This window comes from Sceloporus undulatus, chromosome 4 (genome assembly GCF_019175285.1).
Source record: "Sceloporus undulatus isolate JIND9_A2432 ecotype Alabama chromosome 4, SceUnd_v1.1, whole genome shotgun sequence".
NCBI lineage: Eukaryota > Metazoa > Chordata > Lepidosauria > Squamata > Phrynosomatidae > Sceloporus > Sceloporus undulatus.
In genome coordinates, this window is record NC_056525.1 from 197,281,343 (window position 1) to 197,301,989 (window position 20,647).

Genomic DNA, 20,647 nt, shown 5'->3' on the forward strand with positions numbered 1-20,647 from the left:
TACCACACCTATCTCTATGTATTTTGAAAAGTTCTCATTTTAAAGTAATACTGCAGCAGTGTTGCCAACAAGCCTCAAAGATAATTCCCGGAAATGTTTGTCCAAAACCACTGAATCCCCCCAGATCACACGGAATATTCAATCACAATTCCCGGAAAATTCCCATAATGTTAAAATGGCAGATATTTTGCAAATAAACGTAAACATAATTAAATAAAAATAATTATAACTTATTTCAACTCTCAAAATCACCATTGAACCAAACAAAGAATCTTTCAGTCCTTTAAAGATATTGATTTTGGCATGAAGGGGGTTCAGGAAGCTTTGTGCCAAATAGAAATGTGTTCAGATGCAACCGCACTGCAGAAATAAATCCAGTTTGACACTCTTTTAATTGCCATGGCTCAGTGCTAGGGAATCCTGGGAATTCTAGTTTTCGGAGACATTTAACCTTCTCTCTCAGCAAACTCTGGTGTGACAACAAACTACAATTCCCAGGATTCCCTAGCACTGAGCCAGGAGAGTTAAAGCGGTCACAAACTGGATTATTTCTGCAGTGTTTTGGACCTTCGTTATTAAAAATGCTCAAGGTCCAATCCATACTGCAGAAATAATCCAGTTTGAGGCCGCTTTAGCTGCCCTGGCTCAATGCTAGGGAACCCTGGGAATTGTAGTTTTGTGAGAAAGAGCTCTGGTGCCACAATGAACTACAATTCCCATGCATCTGAGGAAATACGCTTAAGTCTAGGAAAACTCATGTTGCCAATTTTTCTTTCAGTGAGACTCCAAGGTGCTGCAAGATCTCTCTATCATCATCACCATTATTATCATTATTAAATCCAAATGCAGCTGAAGAACTGGACTTAAATTGCCAACACTGATATCCTGTAGACTCATTCTCTGGGGTTGTGATCTGGAAGCATGCAGGCAATTCCCTTGTTCAACCACGGAATCCTGGGAATTGTAGTTTGTTGTGACATGTTGAGACACTGGTTTTACCGGCAGCCAGGGCTCCATGCATGAAATTCTGGGCTTGGTGGTTTGTTGTGCCCAGAATCCCATCATCGCAGGGAGCCTTGCAGTTTGAAGCAGTGCCAAACTGGGTTATTTCTGCAGGATGGATGGCAATGGAAAAGGGAACCAAAAGAGAGCCACAAAACAAAATTCTGGGAAGACAGGGCAGGGATGCCAACTTACCAGGTGCTCTGCCCATGTTCAGAGGCAGATTTAATCACTAACACACACACACACACTCGGGGACATCACATTCACATCACACAACCCAAATGGTCCACCTCACAGTACAACAACGACCCTGAGAGGTAGGCTTGGGGCACTCTGCCCAAGCTCAGGAATTCAAAAATTCAAATGTCACTCTCAGGCACACACAGAAGTCCACAACATCAAGCCATGATACCATTGTCAACTATTGCCTTTGTGTGCCTTAAAACTTATGTCTTACTTGGAAATCCAAGGCAATTGGGATTAAGCCAGCCAAGATCCCTCACTCCCTGCCTCTCTCCAGCACTGCAGCCACTTTACTTTCCCCTGGAGCCTGAGAATGCCTGGGGGAGGGGGGGGGCAATCACTGTCCTCTCTCTGATTGGCTGAACTATTCCTCCAAACAGTTGGGGTTGGTTGGGCTTGCTCCGTCCAGGCTCTCAGAGGGAGTCATTAGAGAGAGAGAGAGAGAGAGAGAGAGAGTTTTTTCTCCAGCCCTCTTGGCTGAAAACTGTTACACTCCAAAGGGTTTTGGTTGCTCTGCAGGAGTCTGGAGATGAAATGGGCCAAAGGCACGGAAAAGGCACTGAAATAGAGCCAGGCGCGAAAATCACACGAAAAGCTCTGAAAAGTCCCCGTTTTCGTGTGAAAGTCGCGAAATTGGCAACACTGTACTGCAGACTTTCTGCTCCAGTGGGAATAAATAACATTCTAGGTTTATCTTTAAAACAAACAAACAAACTCAAAGCCTTGTAACATGTTTTACCACCACAAAAAGCAACATTTTATGACAAAATTAAGCAAGCAGATAATATACTTACTTATCAAAACTATCACTATATTTTATGAAGCTCTCAAGTTTTTCCTTGGCATATTCTACCACATCTGGATGAAGTTCAATTCCATGATTTATTCCAAAAGGCCCTGTAAATTAAGAATCAGCAGCAATAAATTTCACTGAATCAATGTGTACCTTTTGTATGAAGCTGCATGTGAATGCTAAACAAAATTATATTAATATTTGAGAAGTGGCAAAATGAGCAATACTATATCCCTATTCACAGCTGAATATGAGCTAAAGGGGGTGCTTTATGATACGGATAAAACAACACATTATCCACCAGACTCAGGCTGTAGAAAATGTTCTCTACCATAATCCAAGAACTATTTTTATTTACAGCTACAACACGTATAAAGGACAATGTTCATTACTTTCAGAGCACAAAGAATAGAAGGAAAGCAACTTTTTGTGTTGGTGGTAACAGTTGTTGCTATCAGATATGTATCTACATATAATTTACTCTACTGCAAACACAAATAAGAAAAAGATAATTCTCCATTGCTACTTAAAAATGGTGAAAATATTCAAATGGTATAAGTGCTTGGAATAACTATTAGAACATTTGCATGGGGCAACATATAACAAAATCTTGATTACTCCCTTACCTCCACAGTTACACTCAGTTAACACTGTGTGGCCACTAGCCATGATTTAAGTCCAGTTTGGTTGTCTTCTCTACTTAGGCTTTTTACTCTAAAGGTTTTAATATGCTGAGGTTCCTCCAAGTCTATTTTCTTCTCATAGTGCTATTCAAGCTACACAGATAAAAACACCCAGAATCTCCCTCAGTAGACATTTAAGCAAGCTGTAGGTAAACACTGACAAAGAATAATTTTTATGTTCTAGTTAATTTGCCCCACTGTATTTTTGTTAACACTACACTAAGCAGGAAAACATTTTACGGTATTCCCCACTAGAGGGAGCAGCAGTCAGCAGTCTAATTTTTGTTTATTGAAACTAGAAAATAATGTTGACTGTTTTTGCTTCATGTTCAGGACACGAGATTGTTGAAAAATTTAAAAACTATAATATACTTGTCTACCTCTAATTAAAAGCAGGTACAGGGCCTCCTAAACTGGATCAGGGCAATGAAGTTTGATGAAGGGAGGCTAGACATTCTCACCAACATCCACTTTCTTCTAATTGCTATTTGCTACACTTGTGAAACACATAGAAGAACTGTGACCATATGAAAAATTAGTTTACATTTCTGCCCACCACTGCTGTCTAAATCCAACTGTTGCATTGGTTTTAACTAGATGCATTAGGATATGCGACTGCAGATCTCTCACTTCTTGTGTACTTTAATCCCAGGTGACAGTGCATCAAGTGACATACTTAGTTCTTGCTTCTGAAATAATGAAAAGTCATAAGCTGCAACATAAAAATAAGCTTCTGGAACAGCTAGACATTTATTTTGTTTCTTTTGTAAAATGCATGAATAATAATTTAAGGAGTTGTGAGCAGTCATGTACATCCAGGGACAATTCATCTGGAAAGTAATCTGTTGAAACTCCACTAGAGTTCCATCAGCAAGCATCTGTGAAACTGAGATTACCAATACTATCAAAAATATAGGTTTCTTAATAAACATTACCTAATATTAATCCCACCATTGTGCTTAAATAGCCAGTTCCACTACCCAGATTGAGAAAAGACAATCCTGGTTGAAGTTTCAATGCTTCCATGACTTCAGAATAAATGCAAGGTGCTGATAAATGTATGTTTCCATGCTTCCAAGCCAGGTCTTTATATGCATTGTCCCTATAACCTTCCAGATAGTAATCACCACGATCAATAGCTCTGAAGGCTTGTTCCACTCTCTCGGTGCGAATATATTGTGCTTCTTTCAAGTTATCAATTAAGTCATCATTGTCTTCTCCTGCACTCACAGCTCCTCCCATGATGACTTTCTTTAACAATTCAATTAACTTCGGCAATACATTGACAGGTGCTTCTTTGACGTTTTGGTGTAGAAGAAAATGCAGTCCTGTCTCGTTCAATACTGCTTTCAACAGAATCCTAAAAGATTTTAAAGAGTAAATGCTTTTTTCCACAGGATATAAATATATAATTATGTAAATATGTAACATACCAGTCAGGGTAAACAGTTAATAGTACTCATTTGTGTCTAGTATTCTGGACAAGTATTGAATTAACTCAGTTAGTTCAGTGTATATCACAAATTCTCAAGAGTTTCTAATTGTGATCTTTAATAGGTAATTCATATCAGCCTCCTCAAATGGAGCTAGATCAAAACAAAGTCAGCCCAGAAATGTGGATTTTGATCCTTTTAACAGTAAGAAGGTATGGATAAATCTTGTGATTGCCATAAAACAAACATCTTGTAGCACTTTATGAGGAGTAGAAAGCCAAGAATGTGACTTCCAATACGATATATGACAATCTTGGTAGGAGGAGGAGACTGGATAATTTAAATATAATAACAATAAACTTAGCCCAGTTCAACTACAATTAAACACGGTCACTGTTTTCAATGGCAGAATTAGCCTCTTGACTCTCACAGGAAACAATTGTGCTGGTTTAATTTGTTCTATAAAACACTGGCGCTATCCAGACTGGCGCTTTGCACTCTGGAGTTGCAAGCGTGATGAAAAAAGAACCCGCTTTTTGCAGGTTCTTTTCCCACTGGCAGAAAAGGAAGCGGTGGCAGACCGCCCTTTTGGGGCAGTCTACGTCCCGCCATAGTAATTATATGGAAGATCTTAATTCAGTTTTCATAGCAGATGTGGAGACAGTGCAGTCCATAGCCCCTGACCCCACTTTTGCAGTCCTTGGAACACTCGAAATTAGCCCCAATCCCCATATAGTTGCCCACCCTGTATTGTATCCCTTTTAGGTCTTTATAATCAATGTGATTTCCATGGAAATATGATAAATTATGCACAGTACAGAGAGGACACATAGGCCCTGTACAGACTGGCCAATTGGGACAGCTGAGGGGGCAGTTGGGAGGCTGTTGAGGAGTAGCATCTCCACAGCGCACACCCCAGCTCCACCCCCAGGTCACCATGACGCCACACGCTGTTCCACATGGTTTGCAGCATCACAGCGCTCCTCCGGCGCCGAAGGAGTGCCGTATCGCCTTGGCGCCACGGCTATCACACCCTGGAAAGGCCGGATCAGAGCTGCGGTGTGCGGTTGCTACAGCCCCGATCCAGCTGAAGAAAGAGTGACTGGAGGCCGCCCCTTCAGGGCTGTCTGTAAAGCCCCATAGACACATTTAAAAAAAATAAAGCAAATGTTAGTAAAATAGCATTCTTTTTGGTCCTAGGAAGGGAATTATTTATTAGAAATGCATTAGGAAAAGTCAACACAATCCTTTCTGAAACCTTTGATACTTTTTAGGGGAGTCAACCTGTATACACGCAAGACAAAATGGTTTATCATTTGCAAATGTTGCAGTCATAAATTGCCTTGGAAACACTTAGAAAAAATAATGTACTGTCAACCTAGAATATGTACTGACAGAGAACAGGCAACCCAGAAAGACATAACAAAGATTTAAAAAAAAGCAAATCTAAGACTGACTCAGGATCCCTACTTGTGGTTGTATTTGAAGGAGGATCATCTTCCCTTCAAAATGGAACCAGAATTGAAGTTTCATCTGTATGAGACTAAAATTTCTTGAAGATAATGAACTATCCCCACGAAAATGATTTAGCAGCAGCAGGAATGGAACATACTTCCAGCACCATTTAAGACTACAGAGGAACAATGAGTGTTAATTTCTCTGATCACAGGAGTATGCAGCATAAAAAGACCTATCTTACAGCACTCCAGGCCACCTTATTTTAGGAAACACAAAAGGGAAAAATATTCCAATCATCTCTTTCTCTAGGACTCTTCCATTTGTTCTGTGAAGGGCACTTTCTAACATCATCTTCCTGTTTCTATCCTGAAAAGTTTTTCCAAAGGAAAATGATGTCATGGGGATGAAGCAGACGTCTGGGAAGGAGAAGCCTCTGGCTGTGATCAAGCTGGGACAGTGGCGACTGCATGGCCCGCTCCCAATGCAGGCTGCTGCAAGAGGTCCAGGAGCCAGATTTAAATGGCTCCTTTTTGATCCAGTCCTTGGGACTGGAGGGCAGCCTCACAGTGGCTTCTGGCTACTTTGAGGGTATGTGTCATGTAAACATGCCCCCAAAGCAGCCAGAAGCCATTTCTTTTGGCCCATGTGTTTTTGGGCCTTTGTTGTAATATAGGAAGGGGGAATTAAGATCGCTGCCAAACACTGTTGGATTGGAAATGACTTGGTCCCACAAACCAAGAATAGAACTAAATATGATCAGTACTTAAATTTAGCTGCGTCCCAGAGTCACGTTTTGTAAAATAATCAACACAGAACTAGTGTAGACATTCTACAACATTGTCACCTGATGCATTGTAACCAATCTCACATGTCAGTCATTTACCTAATGAAATTCTAGTCAGATTGGTCCATGGTCTGATTTTCAGTAATTTAGTTCTGTTTGGGGGGAAATGAGATTTCTTCCAGGTAGCAGTGCCCTAGAATTTATTGGAGCCTGATATATCCCACAATATAAGAAGAGTATATCTCAGTTTATTTCACCTTCTGGTTATTTAGGTAGAACACATTTAATTCTGTAGAGATACAACACTCCTTTAGATATGGAGCATTTTTATGCCCTGCAATTGTCATTGAGATCAGAGCTCACAGAATACACACTTTTTAAAATCTTAGTGTTATTTAATTTGATCCTAGACTTTTTGTGTCTTTTAACTCTTTCTGAATTGTAACTAACAAAAGCCCATGGTTATACTAAACCTAGATACTAAGTGAAACCAAAAGTGAGGTACTTACCTATCGAAAATACAGTCCTAGGACATGGACTGATCTATCTTTTATTGGATCTATCTTTTTTGCAATTATCTTCTTCATAGATACTGTAAAGTAAGAAAAGAATTTATTAGGATGCAAATCTATCTAATATATCCATAGGGAATTACCAATAATATTGCCCCACATATCAGGCAGAGATGATTTAAATTTAAATCAAAATCACATTTTATCTATTTTCTACCAATTGCCTGTTTTATAATTAATGTGTTTCTAAGTACAGTATGTATGTACACAAATCAGTTGCTGTAAAAATTAACACAGCTCAGTTTGCAACATAAAACTATGATCATATGCCTTACACAGATATTCAAAGGACAAAGCCTTTGCAGCAGTTATAGAACTAAGGATTTCTGTTTGGTTCACACTACACATATGAGACACTAAGCAAGATCACTTAAACATAATGCACCCAGAATTCCCCAGAAGCAAAGACTAACACCAGTACGGGACTGTGGCAAACCAAAAATGTGATAGTCAATAATATCATGGATGTAAATACAACATATACAAACCAGACAGCCAAACAGTGGGGCATGGGATGAAGGGAGCATATATAAGGGGCCTTCACGATTGTGCTTTGCCAATGTGTCACTGGGCACACTGGGCGGTGCATGACATGTGCAATTGTAATGCCAATCAATCCAGCGGGTGTCCAATGGAATGGCATCTGGTTGGGAAGAGGAAGATAACTGAGGTTGCACGCAGGGTGTTTGTGTGATGAGTGATGGTGTGCATTCACAGTGGGGAGATAACAAAAAATAACTGTGCAGCATGGCTTGAGACCATGAGTTTGTAAAAATCACAGCAATTTACATTGGCCTTGCCTCAGCGGCTTTCTGATATCAATATCACCATTAAAGAACCAAAAAGCACACAGAAAAGGCACTCATGCGCAGTGAAGAAAAACGAAAGTCCCTTGACCAAGTACACACTTCTGAGAAGTACACTTGGTGCAAGAACTGTGAAACCACCTTGACATGTTCAATATGCATAGCCATGTGAACCCATGTTCAGTGTGAAACCCAAAGAGTTTGGTTATGCATTAAGCCTCTGAAATATGCAAGAGGCCATCTTAAGTAATGCCATGTTCAATGCCCAAATGTGCTGTTTGGAATGGGGGGAGGGGGGTTGGCCAGAAAGGGAAGTACATTTCTGCCATCTGTCTAGGAATAATGCCCAAATGTCCTCCATTTTGATCATGCCTAAGAAACGTGCATTTATATTAACATTTTTTAAAAAATCATCAAATTTTTTTGCATGTCCTCCATTTTTAAAAAATGCGCCCTACATTTGAAAATGTTGTCCTATATTATTTAATTATTTATTTTTTGGCTCTCCCCTCCTGTTGTCTGGGGGACACCCACCTGGCCCCCGGCTCAAAAAGGTTGCCTACCCCTGTCTCAGAGGCTTTCTGATATCAATATCACCATTAAAGAACCAAAAACACACAGAAAAGTCACTTTGGAAGGTGACACTCTCTCGGCTTAAGAAACAGTGCCTGCATGCCTCTCAAGCTGATTCAAATCATCATCATCATCACACTATCACTGTCAAAACAAGGGAGACTTGTTAGCATTAAAAGCACCCAAAATAAAAATTTAAAAAACCTTGAGGCCTCTAGCCACTCACCACCTCTTCCTTCCTCCTCTTCCTCCTCTTCCCCTCCTCCCCCTCTTCCTCTTCCCCCTCCTCCCTGCTCCGCGCGGCCTGGGGGCGGAGGAGGCAGAAGAGAAGGAGGTGGGCGGCGCGGGCCCACGTGGGGAGGCGGGGAGGGTGGCGCGGGCCCGCGCGGGGAGGCAAGGAGGGCGGCACGGGGCTTCCCCCTTTGCCTCCTCTGCCCCAGACCGCGCAGACCTCCTCTTCCTTCTCCGCGCGGTGGAGGAGGAGGAGGGCAGCGCGGTCAAGTGGCCCAGGAGGAGGTGGAGGCGGCGGCGGCGGCAGGACCGGGCTGGGGCCGGTCCTGCCGTCTCTGCGGGCCGCATCCGGCCCGCGGGCTGGGGGTTGCCGACTCCTGTACAAGAGCCACTGGTATCCTACCACAATCTCTCAAAGAAAAAAAAAATGGTGAAAATTGGTGTACTATGTTTTTGCTATGATTTTTAAACGAATTCAGACTGTTTTTAATGGTGAGCATTTTTACATGTTTTTGTTAACAGTTTTTATCTCAAAGGTTAAAGGTTTTAGAAGTTGTATCTTAGCTTTTTGTTGTATCTTATTTTAACTTTGTTGCAAGTCACCTTTGGGCCATTGTTCAGAGATAGGCAGGGTCTAAAGAAGTAAAATCCATGAAGTCACAATGAACTCTGCAGTAACATCCAAGAATGTTAAGTATTTATGATGCAACAATCATGGAAAGACCGAACAAAAACAGTTTTTATGGGAAGACTGCCAGGATGAAACCACTGCTCTCTAAAAAGAATACTGAATTTAATATCCTTCCAAATATGCAAGGATCTCAATTGCAAATCAGTTTAAAGAGTTTAGAACTGTACAAAAATGTAAACACCCTAAAATCATATTTTGATAATTGACAAGATAGACCAAAACCATCTGAAATCAGTTGAAAACAGTTTGAGACCACACATGTGTGCAGGTTTAGGAGAAATCAATTAAGCCAGAAAGACTTTACCAAAAAGTCATGCTTTTACTCAGCACCAGAATAACATCAATGTTGCCATCAGTCAGGATGCTATGAGGAGTGTATTTCAGTTAGAGACCCCACAGCAGGGAAGACCCTCTCCATGTCCTCCAATAATATACAGCCAGCCCTCCATATCCACAGATTCCTTATCCACAATTCAACCACCCACAACTTGATTTTTTTAAACAACAACAATTTTGCCATTTTATATAAAATACGTTATTTTACTACTCCACTGTACATAATGGAACTTGAACGTTCACCAATTTTGGTATCCATGTGGAATCCTAGAACCAAACCACATCAGATACCAAGAGTCTCCATTGGTAAGACACAAGGAAAGGCCTCTCCAACAGACTTTAGCCTTGGGCAAGTGTATATAGGAGAGGTGCTCTTTTGGGCAGATGTCCCAAGCTGTTCAGGGCTTTAAATGTTATTACCAGCACCTTCAATTCAGATTGGAATCATCATTGGTAGCCAGTCCAACTCCTTCAAAACCAGAGTTATATAGTTTTATGGTGTTCAGTCAGCACTCTATATGCTGCATTTTGCACTATCTACAGCTTCCGGAACATTTTAAGGGCAGTCATATGTAGAGTACATTATTATTATTATTATTATTATTATTATTATTATTATTAACCTTTATTTATGAAGCGCTGTAAATTTACACAGCGCTGTACATGCAATCTTTTTAGTTAGACGGTTCCCTGCCCTCGGGCTTACAATCTAAAAAGACATGACACAGAAGGAGAAGGGAGTGGTGGGGGAAAGGGTAAGAGGTCCAGCAGTTCCTCTCTACCTCCAAGGCAGATGGACTGGAGGGAGGGCTTGGCTTCATAATGGATGGTTAATCATTTTCCAGGGAAAATACATACTCTCAAGTAGAATAATGCATATACAGTACATAGCAATACAGGAAATGGTTTGATAAACAGGCACCAAAAGAACAACAAATAGTAAGCGACAATTATGCAATGCCTGGGAAGGCTACTCTGAACAGGATGGTTTTCAACTCCGTTTTGAAGCTGGTTAAAGAAGTGATGGCTCTTGCTTGTGGGGGAAGAAGGTTCCAGGAGTGAGAGGCAGCAAGTGAAAAGGGGCGAATCCGGGATGGGGCAGAGGAAATCCTGGGCTGAGACAGCAGACCTTGACTACCAGAACGGAGGGCCCTGGTGGGAAGGTGAGGAGAAAGAAGGTCTGGTAAGTAAGGAAGGGCCAGTCCATGGAGGGCTTTAAACGTGGACAGCAGGAGCTTATACTGAATATGGACAGGGAGGGGGAACCAGTGAAGGGATGCCAACACAGGAGAGATGTGGTCAGAGCGGTGGGTTGAAGTGATAATGCGTGCAGCTGAATGCTGGACAGAGATTAAAGGACGGAGGTGAGAAAGAGGAAGCCCAGCCAGGAGGACGTTACAGTAATCAAGTCATGAGATCACTAGGGCATGGACCAGGATCTTGGCAGTAGAGGCGGAGAGATAAGGTCGGATTTTAGCAATATTGTACAAAAAGAATCTACAAGCCTTGGCTGTGGTCTGGATCTGAGGGATACACGACAGAGAAGAGTCAAAGATAAAACCAAGACTGCGGACTTGCTGGACTGGTTGAATAGAAATGTTGTCCACAGAGACAGAAAAGGAGAGTTGAAGGGTGGACTTAGGAGGAAAGACAAGAAGCTCCGTCTTGGACATGTTGAGCTTCAAACGCCGATGGCGCATCCACTGCGAGACAGCTGTGAGGCAAGACGAAACTTGCTGTTCAAGCCTTGGAGAAAGGTCAGGGGCAGAAAGATACAGCTGGGTGTCATCGGCATACAGATGGTAGGAAAAGCCAAAAGAGCTAATGAGTTTTCCTAAGGACAGTGTGTAGAGAGAAAACAGAAGGGGACCCAGAACAGAGCCCTGGGGAACTCCAACAGATAAGGGAACAGGAGAAGAAGTCTGACCCCCTGCAACTACTGCAAAAGATCTGCCAGACAAGTAAGATCTAAACCAGTCAAGAACAGCGTCTGAGAACCCAAGGTCAGAGAGTATGTCAATTAGGAGACAGTGATCAACAGTGTCAAAGGCTGCAGACAAATCAAGAAGGATGAGAACAGAGTAAAGGCCATTAGCCTTGGCCTGTAAAAGGTCATTCGAAATCTTAGTGAGAGCTGTCTCTGTAGAATGCCTTGGGCGGAAACCAGACTGAAAGGGATCGAGGATATTGTGGCACAAAAGCTAACAAAACAAAACAAAAACCCACAAGCTCAAATGGACTCAAAATCAAGTAAATTTACTAGAGTTGTGGCTAAAAAAATTGCTCAGTAGAACACACCTCATTCCTATTTGCAGTAGTCTAAAAACACCACCAAAGCACTTGTGAATAGTGGGGTATTTTTAATTATTGTTCTGTATACCCATAACAATGATAAACCTAGTAGCCAGTACAAATTTTGACTTCCATTTTGTTTTTTGTTTAAAGTTGAAACCTTGAAGAGCACCACTCTGAAATATTGCTTCAGATATTGTAAATGGTATCTCCAGTGAGTGATCAATTAAATAAGGAGAATCTAGTGAAATACATGCCTTAAGCAATTATGACTGGGATTGGGAAGATGCAGCCTTAATAACAATTCCCATTATCCCTCACTACAGGCTAGCATAGAAACAGCAATCGAAGAACATCTGGAGGGCATGTTCCCAAGCCTTAGACTAGAGGGTTTTAGAGGTCACAGGCCCATCCTCTCTATTAAAGCATCACTATTCAGAATAGAGAAAGAGAGCATAAACTCTGATTATCACCACTTTTATCCCATGCCAATCTTTTACTAATCTTAACTTTCCAAATGCAGGCTGCAAACTCTGACAACCAGACGGTAAGATTCATTCTGAGCAGCAGTCTTGCTCTTTCTGAGAAAGGAGAACAGAAATTTGAGTCTGGAAGAGTATATTCCTTTCGCCAGCATCTGTGTCTGGCATCTTCCAGAACACGGGCACATAGCCCCAAAAACTCACAAAAAACTATGGATGCTGACTGTGAAAGTGGTCTAACATATAAGGCCTACAAAAGAATGGATAAAAAATAATAATCTGTGTTTCAGAATGGTATAGTCAAAGTTCAGACTTAAACCCTATTGAAACGCTGTGGCAGAAGTTGAAGCAAGTTGCTTGTGCACAGAAACCTGTTACTGAGTGGAAGCAGATCTTTAAGGAGGAACAGACCCAAATGATTGCCTAAAGTTACTGGACACAATTATTTGAAGCCACTGCTACCAAAAGGATGTCATTAGTTACTGAATCTAAAGATTCTTGTACTTTTTATAACACATGGATATTGAATACTGAATCACTGAATAAATAAATTTTGAAAATGCACCATGTTTGTGTCTCATTTGCTTAATCAGGTTATCTTTCATTCTTTATCTAGGATTATGTTGTTAGATTACGATCTAACAACCTTTTAGGTTGGAAATATGTGGCGATCTTAAGGAAGTATATTGACAGCAGGTGTAATTCCTTAAAACCAGTAGTACATGATTTTTAAACGGTGCTTTGGACACCAGACTAGCTGCTGCATTTTGCATTAGCTGCAAGTTCTAAGTCTTTTTCTCACCACTGTACCTGTTCAACCGGTTACGTATCTTTGGTATACCAACTTGAATGTTCTGAAAGCACATATTTCATTTCAAAATCCTCAAAGCCACTGATGTAAAGCGCAAGATTTTGTATGACACAACAGAATGTAGTGATTTGCAAAACACACACTTTATGTCATTTTAGATGTAGTATAAAATATAATATACTCTTCTGCACAACTTAGGGAACTATTTTGTAGTATGTCTTTAAAAGGGACACACTGACAATTGTCATTACATCACAACATCTTTCACTTTGGTTCAAACTAATAGTTCTCCAGACCACCTATTTAATATGACAGAGAAGTATAGATTTTTATCTATCAGGACTGAGAAAGAAATAATCATCATCATAAGCCTCGATAGCAATTATACTGAAGCAAGTATGTATGGCAAAGTAACCACAAACACTAGCAGCTGTAAACTGATAAACGATTAATACAGTCAAAGAGAGTATGTGGAGGAGCGTGGGGGAATATCAGAGTTTATCACTAGTGTGATAGCAAAAGCTAGAAGTATACTGAGGAAATGAAGGAAGAAGTTTAATTACATTAAGCTTCTGTTTCTACTAAAGACACACCAGCAACAGCAACCCAAGTAATTAAGGCTATTTAAGTACTCCAAAAAAGGGAGCTGGACTCTTTTCTTCACTTTTTGATCTCTTTCAGTAACAGCTGTTGAATGGAGGAAGGAAAGTAGGTCATGTAAAGGCTATCATCTGACTGAACATAGATCACTAGCATTATTCATATTTAGGCCAAGGTTACATTTGTAAAAGTGTAATATTAATAATACATTTGAAATTTAAAGTCTTCTCAATGCTGAAAATTAAAATCACAATTATTCACATAAATAACTTACAAGAAAAATCCCTTTCATAAAAATAAAAATAAATCTCCATATAAACTCTGCTTTTTTCAACAACTGTGCTCATTTATTAGACAAAACTGACAGTTGCCTGTGTAACACCTTTAATTTCCCTTTGGGTCTAGAACCAACCTACCTAAACATCCCCTCTACCTATATTCCTATGTCCCTCTTTAAAAAGCACTAAGAAAAAAATAGGTATATATTTTTTAATATTTATTTATTTATATCCTGCCTTTCTCCTGATATATGGTCTCAAGGATTCCACCACCCATTTTAAAACAGTACAAATTAAAAACAACACAAAAGCATTACAAAGTACAGTGGTCCCTTGTTATATGCTGGGGTCTGGTTCCAAGATCCCCCGTTTATAACAAAATCCATGGATGCTCAAGTCCCATTAAATATAATGACATAGCAAAGTGGTGTCCCTTATTAAAAAAATGGAAAATCAAGGTTTGATATTTGAAATTTATACTTTTTTTTAACATTTTCAAACCATGGATGCTTGAATCTGTGTATAAAAAATCCGTGTATAAGAAGGGCCGACTATAAAAATAACGCCTAACAAACAATTTTAAGTTAACATTACACATAAAAAAATAAAAATGTATAAAAAATATACAAACCAAGACATCTGAATTGAACAGCATTTAAAAGCTTAATTTTTGTCAGTTTGAAAAAGCATGATAGCACAAAAATGTTTTTACTTGCCACTGTAAGGAGAACAGGGATTGGCCCATCCTGGCCTCTCAAAGAAGAGAGTTTCAGAGCCTTGGGGAAGTCACCAAGAAGACTCTCTTCCCTTGTTCCCACCAAATGAGTTTGAAAGGATGGTGGGACAGAGAGAAAGAACAATCTCAGTACTTTAATGGGCCTAAAAGTCAGAGACAGCCTTTCAAATAACCTGAATTCCAGCTGTATAGGGCTTTACAAGTCAAAGGCAGCACTTTGCATTGTGCCCGGAGGTGGACTGGCAGTTAGTGAAACTGTTGCAGCAAGGGAGTTGTATGTTGGGATGTAATCAAGACATGTATCACAATGGCTAGAACTGACTTCTCCAAGAATGCACACAATTAGCACAGTAGTTTTAACTGTGCAAAACTCTCCTGGTCACTGCTGAAACCTGGGCATCCAGGCTCAGAGCTGAATCCAGAAGTACCCCAAACTTCAAACCTGAGTTTTTAGGGGGAGTGTAACTGGTTTCAGGGCGGGATACAGAGTTGAGACCGCCATGGTTGCCTTAGTCGATGATCTCCATCTAGGCACTGACAGGGGAAGTGTGACCCTGCTGGTGCTCTTGGACATCTCAGCGGCATTCGATACCATAGACCATGGTATCCTTCTGGAACGCCTGAGGGAGTTAGGTATTGGGGGCACTGCGTTCCAGTGGTTCCATTCCTACCTCTCGGGCAGATTCCTGATGGTGATGCTGAGGGACAGCTGCTCTTACAAGAGAGAGCTGACATCTGGCATCCCTCAGGGCGGCATTCTGTCCCCCATGCTTTTCAACATTTACATGAAGCTGCTGGGAGAGATCATCTGGAGACATGGGGCGCGGTGTCATCAGTATGCTGATGACACCCAAATTTATTTCTCTATGTCCTCGACTATTGCAGTGACTAGGGATGGCATCTCTCCTCTGGATGCCTGTCTTGGATCAGTAATGGGCTTGATGAGGGAAAACAAACTCAGACTGAATCCAGAGAAAACGGAGGTACTCGCGATAATTACCCCAAGTCCAGGGATGGAGTTGTGTCAGCCAGTCCTGGATGGGGTCACACTTCCCCTAAAGGACGAGGTTCTCAGTTTGGGAGTACTCCTGGATCCGTCCTTCCAAGTGACATCCCAAATAGATGCGATGGCCAGGAGTGCTTGGTATCAGCTTCGGTTGATACACCAACTGCATCCCTACCTGGACCAAAAGGACCTTGAAGCAGTAGTACTTGCACTGGTAATCTCTCGGTTAGATTTCTGCAAATGCTGGCCAAATGGCTGTAATAAAGGTTGTTGTAGATTTCTGCAATGCGCTCTATTTGGGGCTACCCTTGTACCAAATTCAGAAGCTTCAATTGGTTCAAAATGCAGCAGCCAGATTGGTCACCGGAACATCTAGGTTTGACCATATAACACCAATATTGAAATCTCTTCACTGGCTGCCAATTAGCTTCCGGGTGCAATACAAGGTGTTGGTTATTACCTTTAAAGCCCTACATGGCTCGGGCCTGAGTTACTTGTGGGAACGCTTCTCCCTACATAATCCGCCCCACACTCTTGGAACATCTAGGAAGTTCTTAGTAGAATATTATAATACCAGACTAATGACAACTTCACATAAAGCATTCACTGCCGCTGCCCCAAGATTATGGAATGACCAACCAGAAGAGATCTGTCTCATTACTAGCTTAGAGGCCTTTAAGAGGGCACTCAAAATGGATCTCTTCCGGCAGGCTTATCCACTGAATTCCATATAAAAAGGTTATGACGACTGTTCTTCTTTGACTCTGATTGTTGGCCAATGGACGAATTGTAATTTTTAGAGAACTAATAGGAATTCTTGGTAAATTCAGTGTTAGTATTTTATTGTTGTATTGATTGTAAATTGTACTAAGTGTCTTTTAAGGTTGTAATCCCGCCTCAATCCATGGGAGAGGCGGGAGGTATAAATAAACTATTTTATTTATTTATTTATTTATTTATTTATTATCTGGGAGCCAGCATGGTGCAGTGGTTTGAACATTGTACCATGACTCTGAAAAGCAGGGTTCAAATCTCCACTCAGCCATGAAATGCACTGGGTAACCCTGGGCATGCTCTCAGCTTTAGAGTATGGCAATGAAAAACCCTTCTGAAGAAACTTCCCTAAGAACCCTTTGATAGGTTCACCTTAGGATCACCATGTCAGAAATGACTTGAAGGCATACAACAAACAACAACAACCCTATCTAACACAGGATGAATTCCTATTCTTCTGACTGGCCAGGAGCACCTCTGTCTTGTCTGGATTAAACTTCAGTTTGTTCATCCTCATCCAGTACATTACAGCTGCAAGGCACGAGTTTAGCATAGGAACAGCTTCCTTGGAATTAGGTGGAAATAAGTGATTGAGCTAGGTATCATCAGTATACTGGTGACACCTGACTTCAAAAATTCAGACAACCTCCTCCAGTGGTTTCATGTAGATGTTAAAAAGCACAGGACAACACTGAACCCTGAGGTATCCCACAGCCAATCGGCAAGGAGTCAAGCAGGAATCCTCCAGCACCACCCTCTGAGAGCACCCCTATAAGAACGTACAGAGCCACTACAGAACACTACCTCCAAGCCTCATCTCAGAGAGGTGACTCAGAAGGGTACTATGGTCAGTGGTATCGAAAACATCTGAGAGGTCCAGCAGAACCAACAGGGAGATATTCCCCCTGTCCAGTTCCCTGCATAAGTCATCCACCAAGGTGACAAAAGCTGTTTCTGACCCATAACAAGCCCTGAAACCATACTGACATGGATCTATATAATCCAGCTCATCCAGGAACTCCTGGTGTTGAGAAGCCACCACATGCTCCAGTACCTCGCTCAAAAATGGAAGATTGGAAACTGGCTTATAGTTACTGTATGTGGGAATCAAGGAAGTTTTTTTCAGAAGAGATCTTACCACAGCCTCCTTCAAACGTGTTCAGATCCTGCCTTTTTTAAAGAAGTACCAATCACTTCCCTTACCAACTCAGCAAATCTTCCTCTGGTCTGTTTACTAGGTCTAGTACACATGTGCTCGCTCTCAACTATCCAAGGATCCTGTCGATACCTTCAGGCAAAACAAAGTGAAAAGTATTCATCTACATTGGGCAAGCAGGAGCCAATGTTACATCCACTGGAAACGTATCTAAGTCAGAGAGAATCCAAGTGATTTTATGTGCAAAATAGTGGACAAAATTCTTGACAGTGAGTTGTTGAAGCAGCTTACATTCTTCTCCTGGCCAGATCATAACAGATTGCTGACCACTCGAAACAGCTCAGCTGAATGGTTCTGTGTAGCTGCAATCGTTTTAGCCAGAAAAACCTTTTTTGTTACCTTTATTGTCCCATCATAGGCCTTCAGATAGATTTCAGTTTGTTTTTGGTTAAACATCTTGTGTTTTCTGCCACTGTTGCTCTAGTCTCCATCTTGTTTATTTCATCCAACAAGGTCTCTGTAATATATGCCAGGTCAGCACATTTATGCAAGATCAAATCTGGAATGGCAGCTGTTTTACCATTCACCAACCTGACATTAAGCAGCAGCAGGGGGCTGCTGACATGGCTATCCAGATCATTTGGTATGAATGACAGTTCGGAAGGTGGCTAGCATCCTATCATAAACTCTACCCCCAGGGCAGTGCAACTGTTTCCCATTTTCCACTATACTGTGCAACTTCAATGTCTTCTCCCCAAGTACCATTACCTCCCTCCCTTTGTTGGCAGAACATCTACCTGCCACACAAAAATAGTCTATTATTTAGCCTGACAAATCAATGATTGTAAACAGGCAGGGTTTTCTTTCCTGCAAACAGCAGTACAGGCCTTCATGCCACACACACACACACACCATAGCAGGAGTCCTATTTATATTCCACAGCCCATGGAGCTAACACAATCCAGCTGGGGAATATGCTGAAAACTGGGTCTCAGTCCTTCAAAGAGGCAACTCGCTCTTGAGACAGTGAAAGAGTCCTAGAAAAAAAGGAAGAAGTGGCAGATAGAATATGCTGTCACTGACAAGCTCATTCTCCTTCAGTCACTCCTTTAGTTGTGGAGTCCTCCTCTATCTCTGCACGGGTGCTGTGTATCTCTACCCACAAATCAAAAAACTAAACATGCAAATGTTTGGTCACACACTTCTAGTTTTCATGTTGTTTACTCACAATTATTTAAGAGATTCAGAAACCCAAAGAGACTATATTAAGATGAAATTGAACAGAAAAACATGTGAAGGTCATAAATTTGCAGTCCTATGAAACATATATGGATTTTTTAAAACTTCTCATTTCTATCTGATTGACAAAATTTATGAAAGCTCATTTGCCATAGTCATTGCAAGGCACTCTCTGTGCTAGTCCAAATTGCTAATCACTGTGTAAAAGAGACAGGGAACCTCACTATTACAGGAAAGGAAATGAAAAAGGCAGAAGCATAGATTTAATTTCCCAATATTTCTTTAAACAATGTAGTTTAATACACAAGAGAAAACTGTGCTTTGATCTCGATTCAAAACTGCACTTGTTCATTAAATTCATAGAGAAATCTTGGGTCAAATGCTCACTCTCAGCATGATTCACCTCATAACATCGTTGTGAGGATAGGAGTACAGGGATATATGGATGCCCAAATATTGTAACAGGTTATATGAGCACCAAAAAGCTGTAATGGACTGTATGAGGTCAAATAAACTGAAGCTGAGACCCAATGAGACAGAACCGTTGTGGACTGGAAGTGCCTGGGTCTGGGAATTCAGTAAGTGACCAGCTTTTGATAGAGTTAAACATCTCCTGAAGGAGCAGGTATGTACTGTAGCTTGTGAATACCCCTCCACTTCTCAAGGCACAAATGGATTTTGTGGCTCAATATCAGAAGCCAACTCTGACTGACTCATTAATAAAAACCTTTGCTGGATAAGAATAATGTTGTGGTCCCAGGGATCAACTTAATTGGAGAAAAAAAAAAGGGTTTTGGCCCACATGCTTCCCAGATGGTCATAGGTTTTCCTTATTTTTATCCCCACGCCTGCACAACAGTAAGCTCAAGAGATGTCTTTTTAAAATAAAAGTATCAACCAGAACCAGTTCTACAAATTTTGTATATACCATATATACTTGACTATAAGTCAACCTCATGTATAAGTTGAGGGCAGATTTTGGGGGCAAAATTAGGGGGTTTGATGTGACCCGCGGATAAGTTGAAGGTAAAAACGAACACTGGCTTAACTTGTGAGGTGTTTGTTTTCAAGTGTTGAAGGCAGAGAAATCCTTCATAAGGGTTTGTCCCCCCTGTTCGCTGCAATCAGGTAGGACCTAGAATTCTGGGCGTGAACCCTGGGGAATCCATCCCCTTTGTTGCCCAGTCAATGAATAGCCAAGCAGAGGAATGTCTAATAACAAATCATCAAAGGCTAACAACAACAAAGGATCTAATATTAATTAAGAACAAACCTAGATCCCATAACATTAACCTTTAAAGTATATAACTGATCCCGATATCAGGAATATACTCTTCAGTCTCGGGAGGGCAGGATGTCTCCACTTTCAATGCTTAAAACAAACATCTCACAAAGTAAGCTAATGTTCATTTTTCCAGCAGTGAAGGCGGAGCCATCCTTCATAAGGGACATACCAAAACTCCCCTGAACTGGGTGGGAAACTGAGGTAATATCTGAATTATAAAATTGACTGAAGAATCCATCTACCAACAGAATCCTCAGCCAACTGGAAGGTGTCAATACGGTAGTGACGGATAAATGTAGAAGGAGATGACCAAGTGGCCGCCCTACAAATATCAGACAAAGGGGTGTTTGTGGCCAGGGTGGCAGACGTGGCAGCACTAT

At 41.1% G+C, this 20,647-nt stretch overlaps 1 protein-coding gene across 2 annotated transcripts in view; it reads right to left on the minus strand.

Annotated features, from left to right (window-relative positions):
• PCMTD1 (protein-L-isoaspartate (D-aspartate) O-methyltransferase domain containing 1) overlaps positions 1-18,277 on the minus strand; it is a 44,885-nt gene extending 26,608 nt beyond the window's left edge. The window contains exons 1-4 of one of the 2 annotated variants that reach the window (XM_042462000.1): positions 18,143-18,277; positions 6,909-6,991; positions 3,660-4,084; positions 2,043-2,145 (exon numbers count right to left, since the gene is read on the minus strand). In XM_042462000.1, coding sequence (XP_042317934.1) covers positions 2,043-2,145; positions 3,660-3,966 — 410 coding nt within the window. In that variant the 5' untranslated portion in view covers positions 3,967-4,084; positions 6,909-6,991; positions 18,143-18,277. Of the gene's footprint in view, positions 1-2,042; positions 2,146-3,659; positions 4,085-6,908; positions 6,992-18,142 lie in introns of those variants that run through there. The other variant, XM_042462001.1, reaches the window with a different exon arrangement.
• Positions 18,278-20,647: the final 2,370 nt, after the last annotated feature.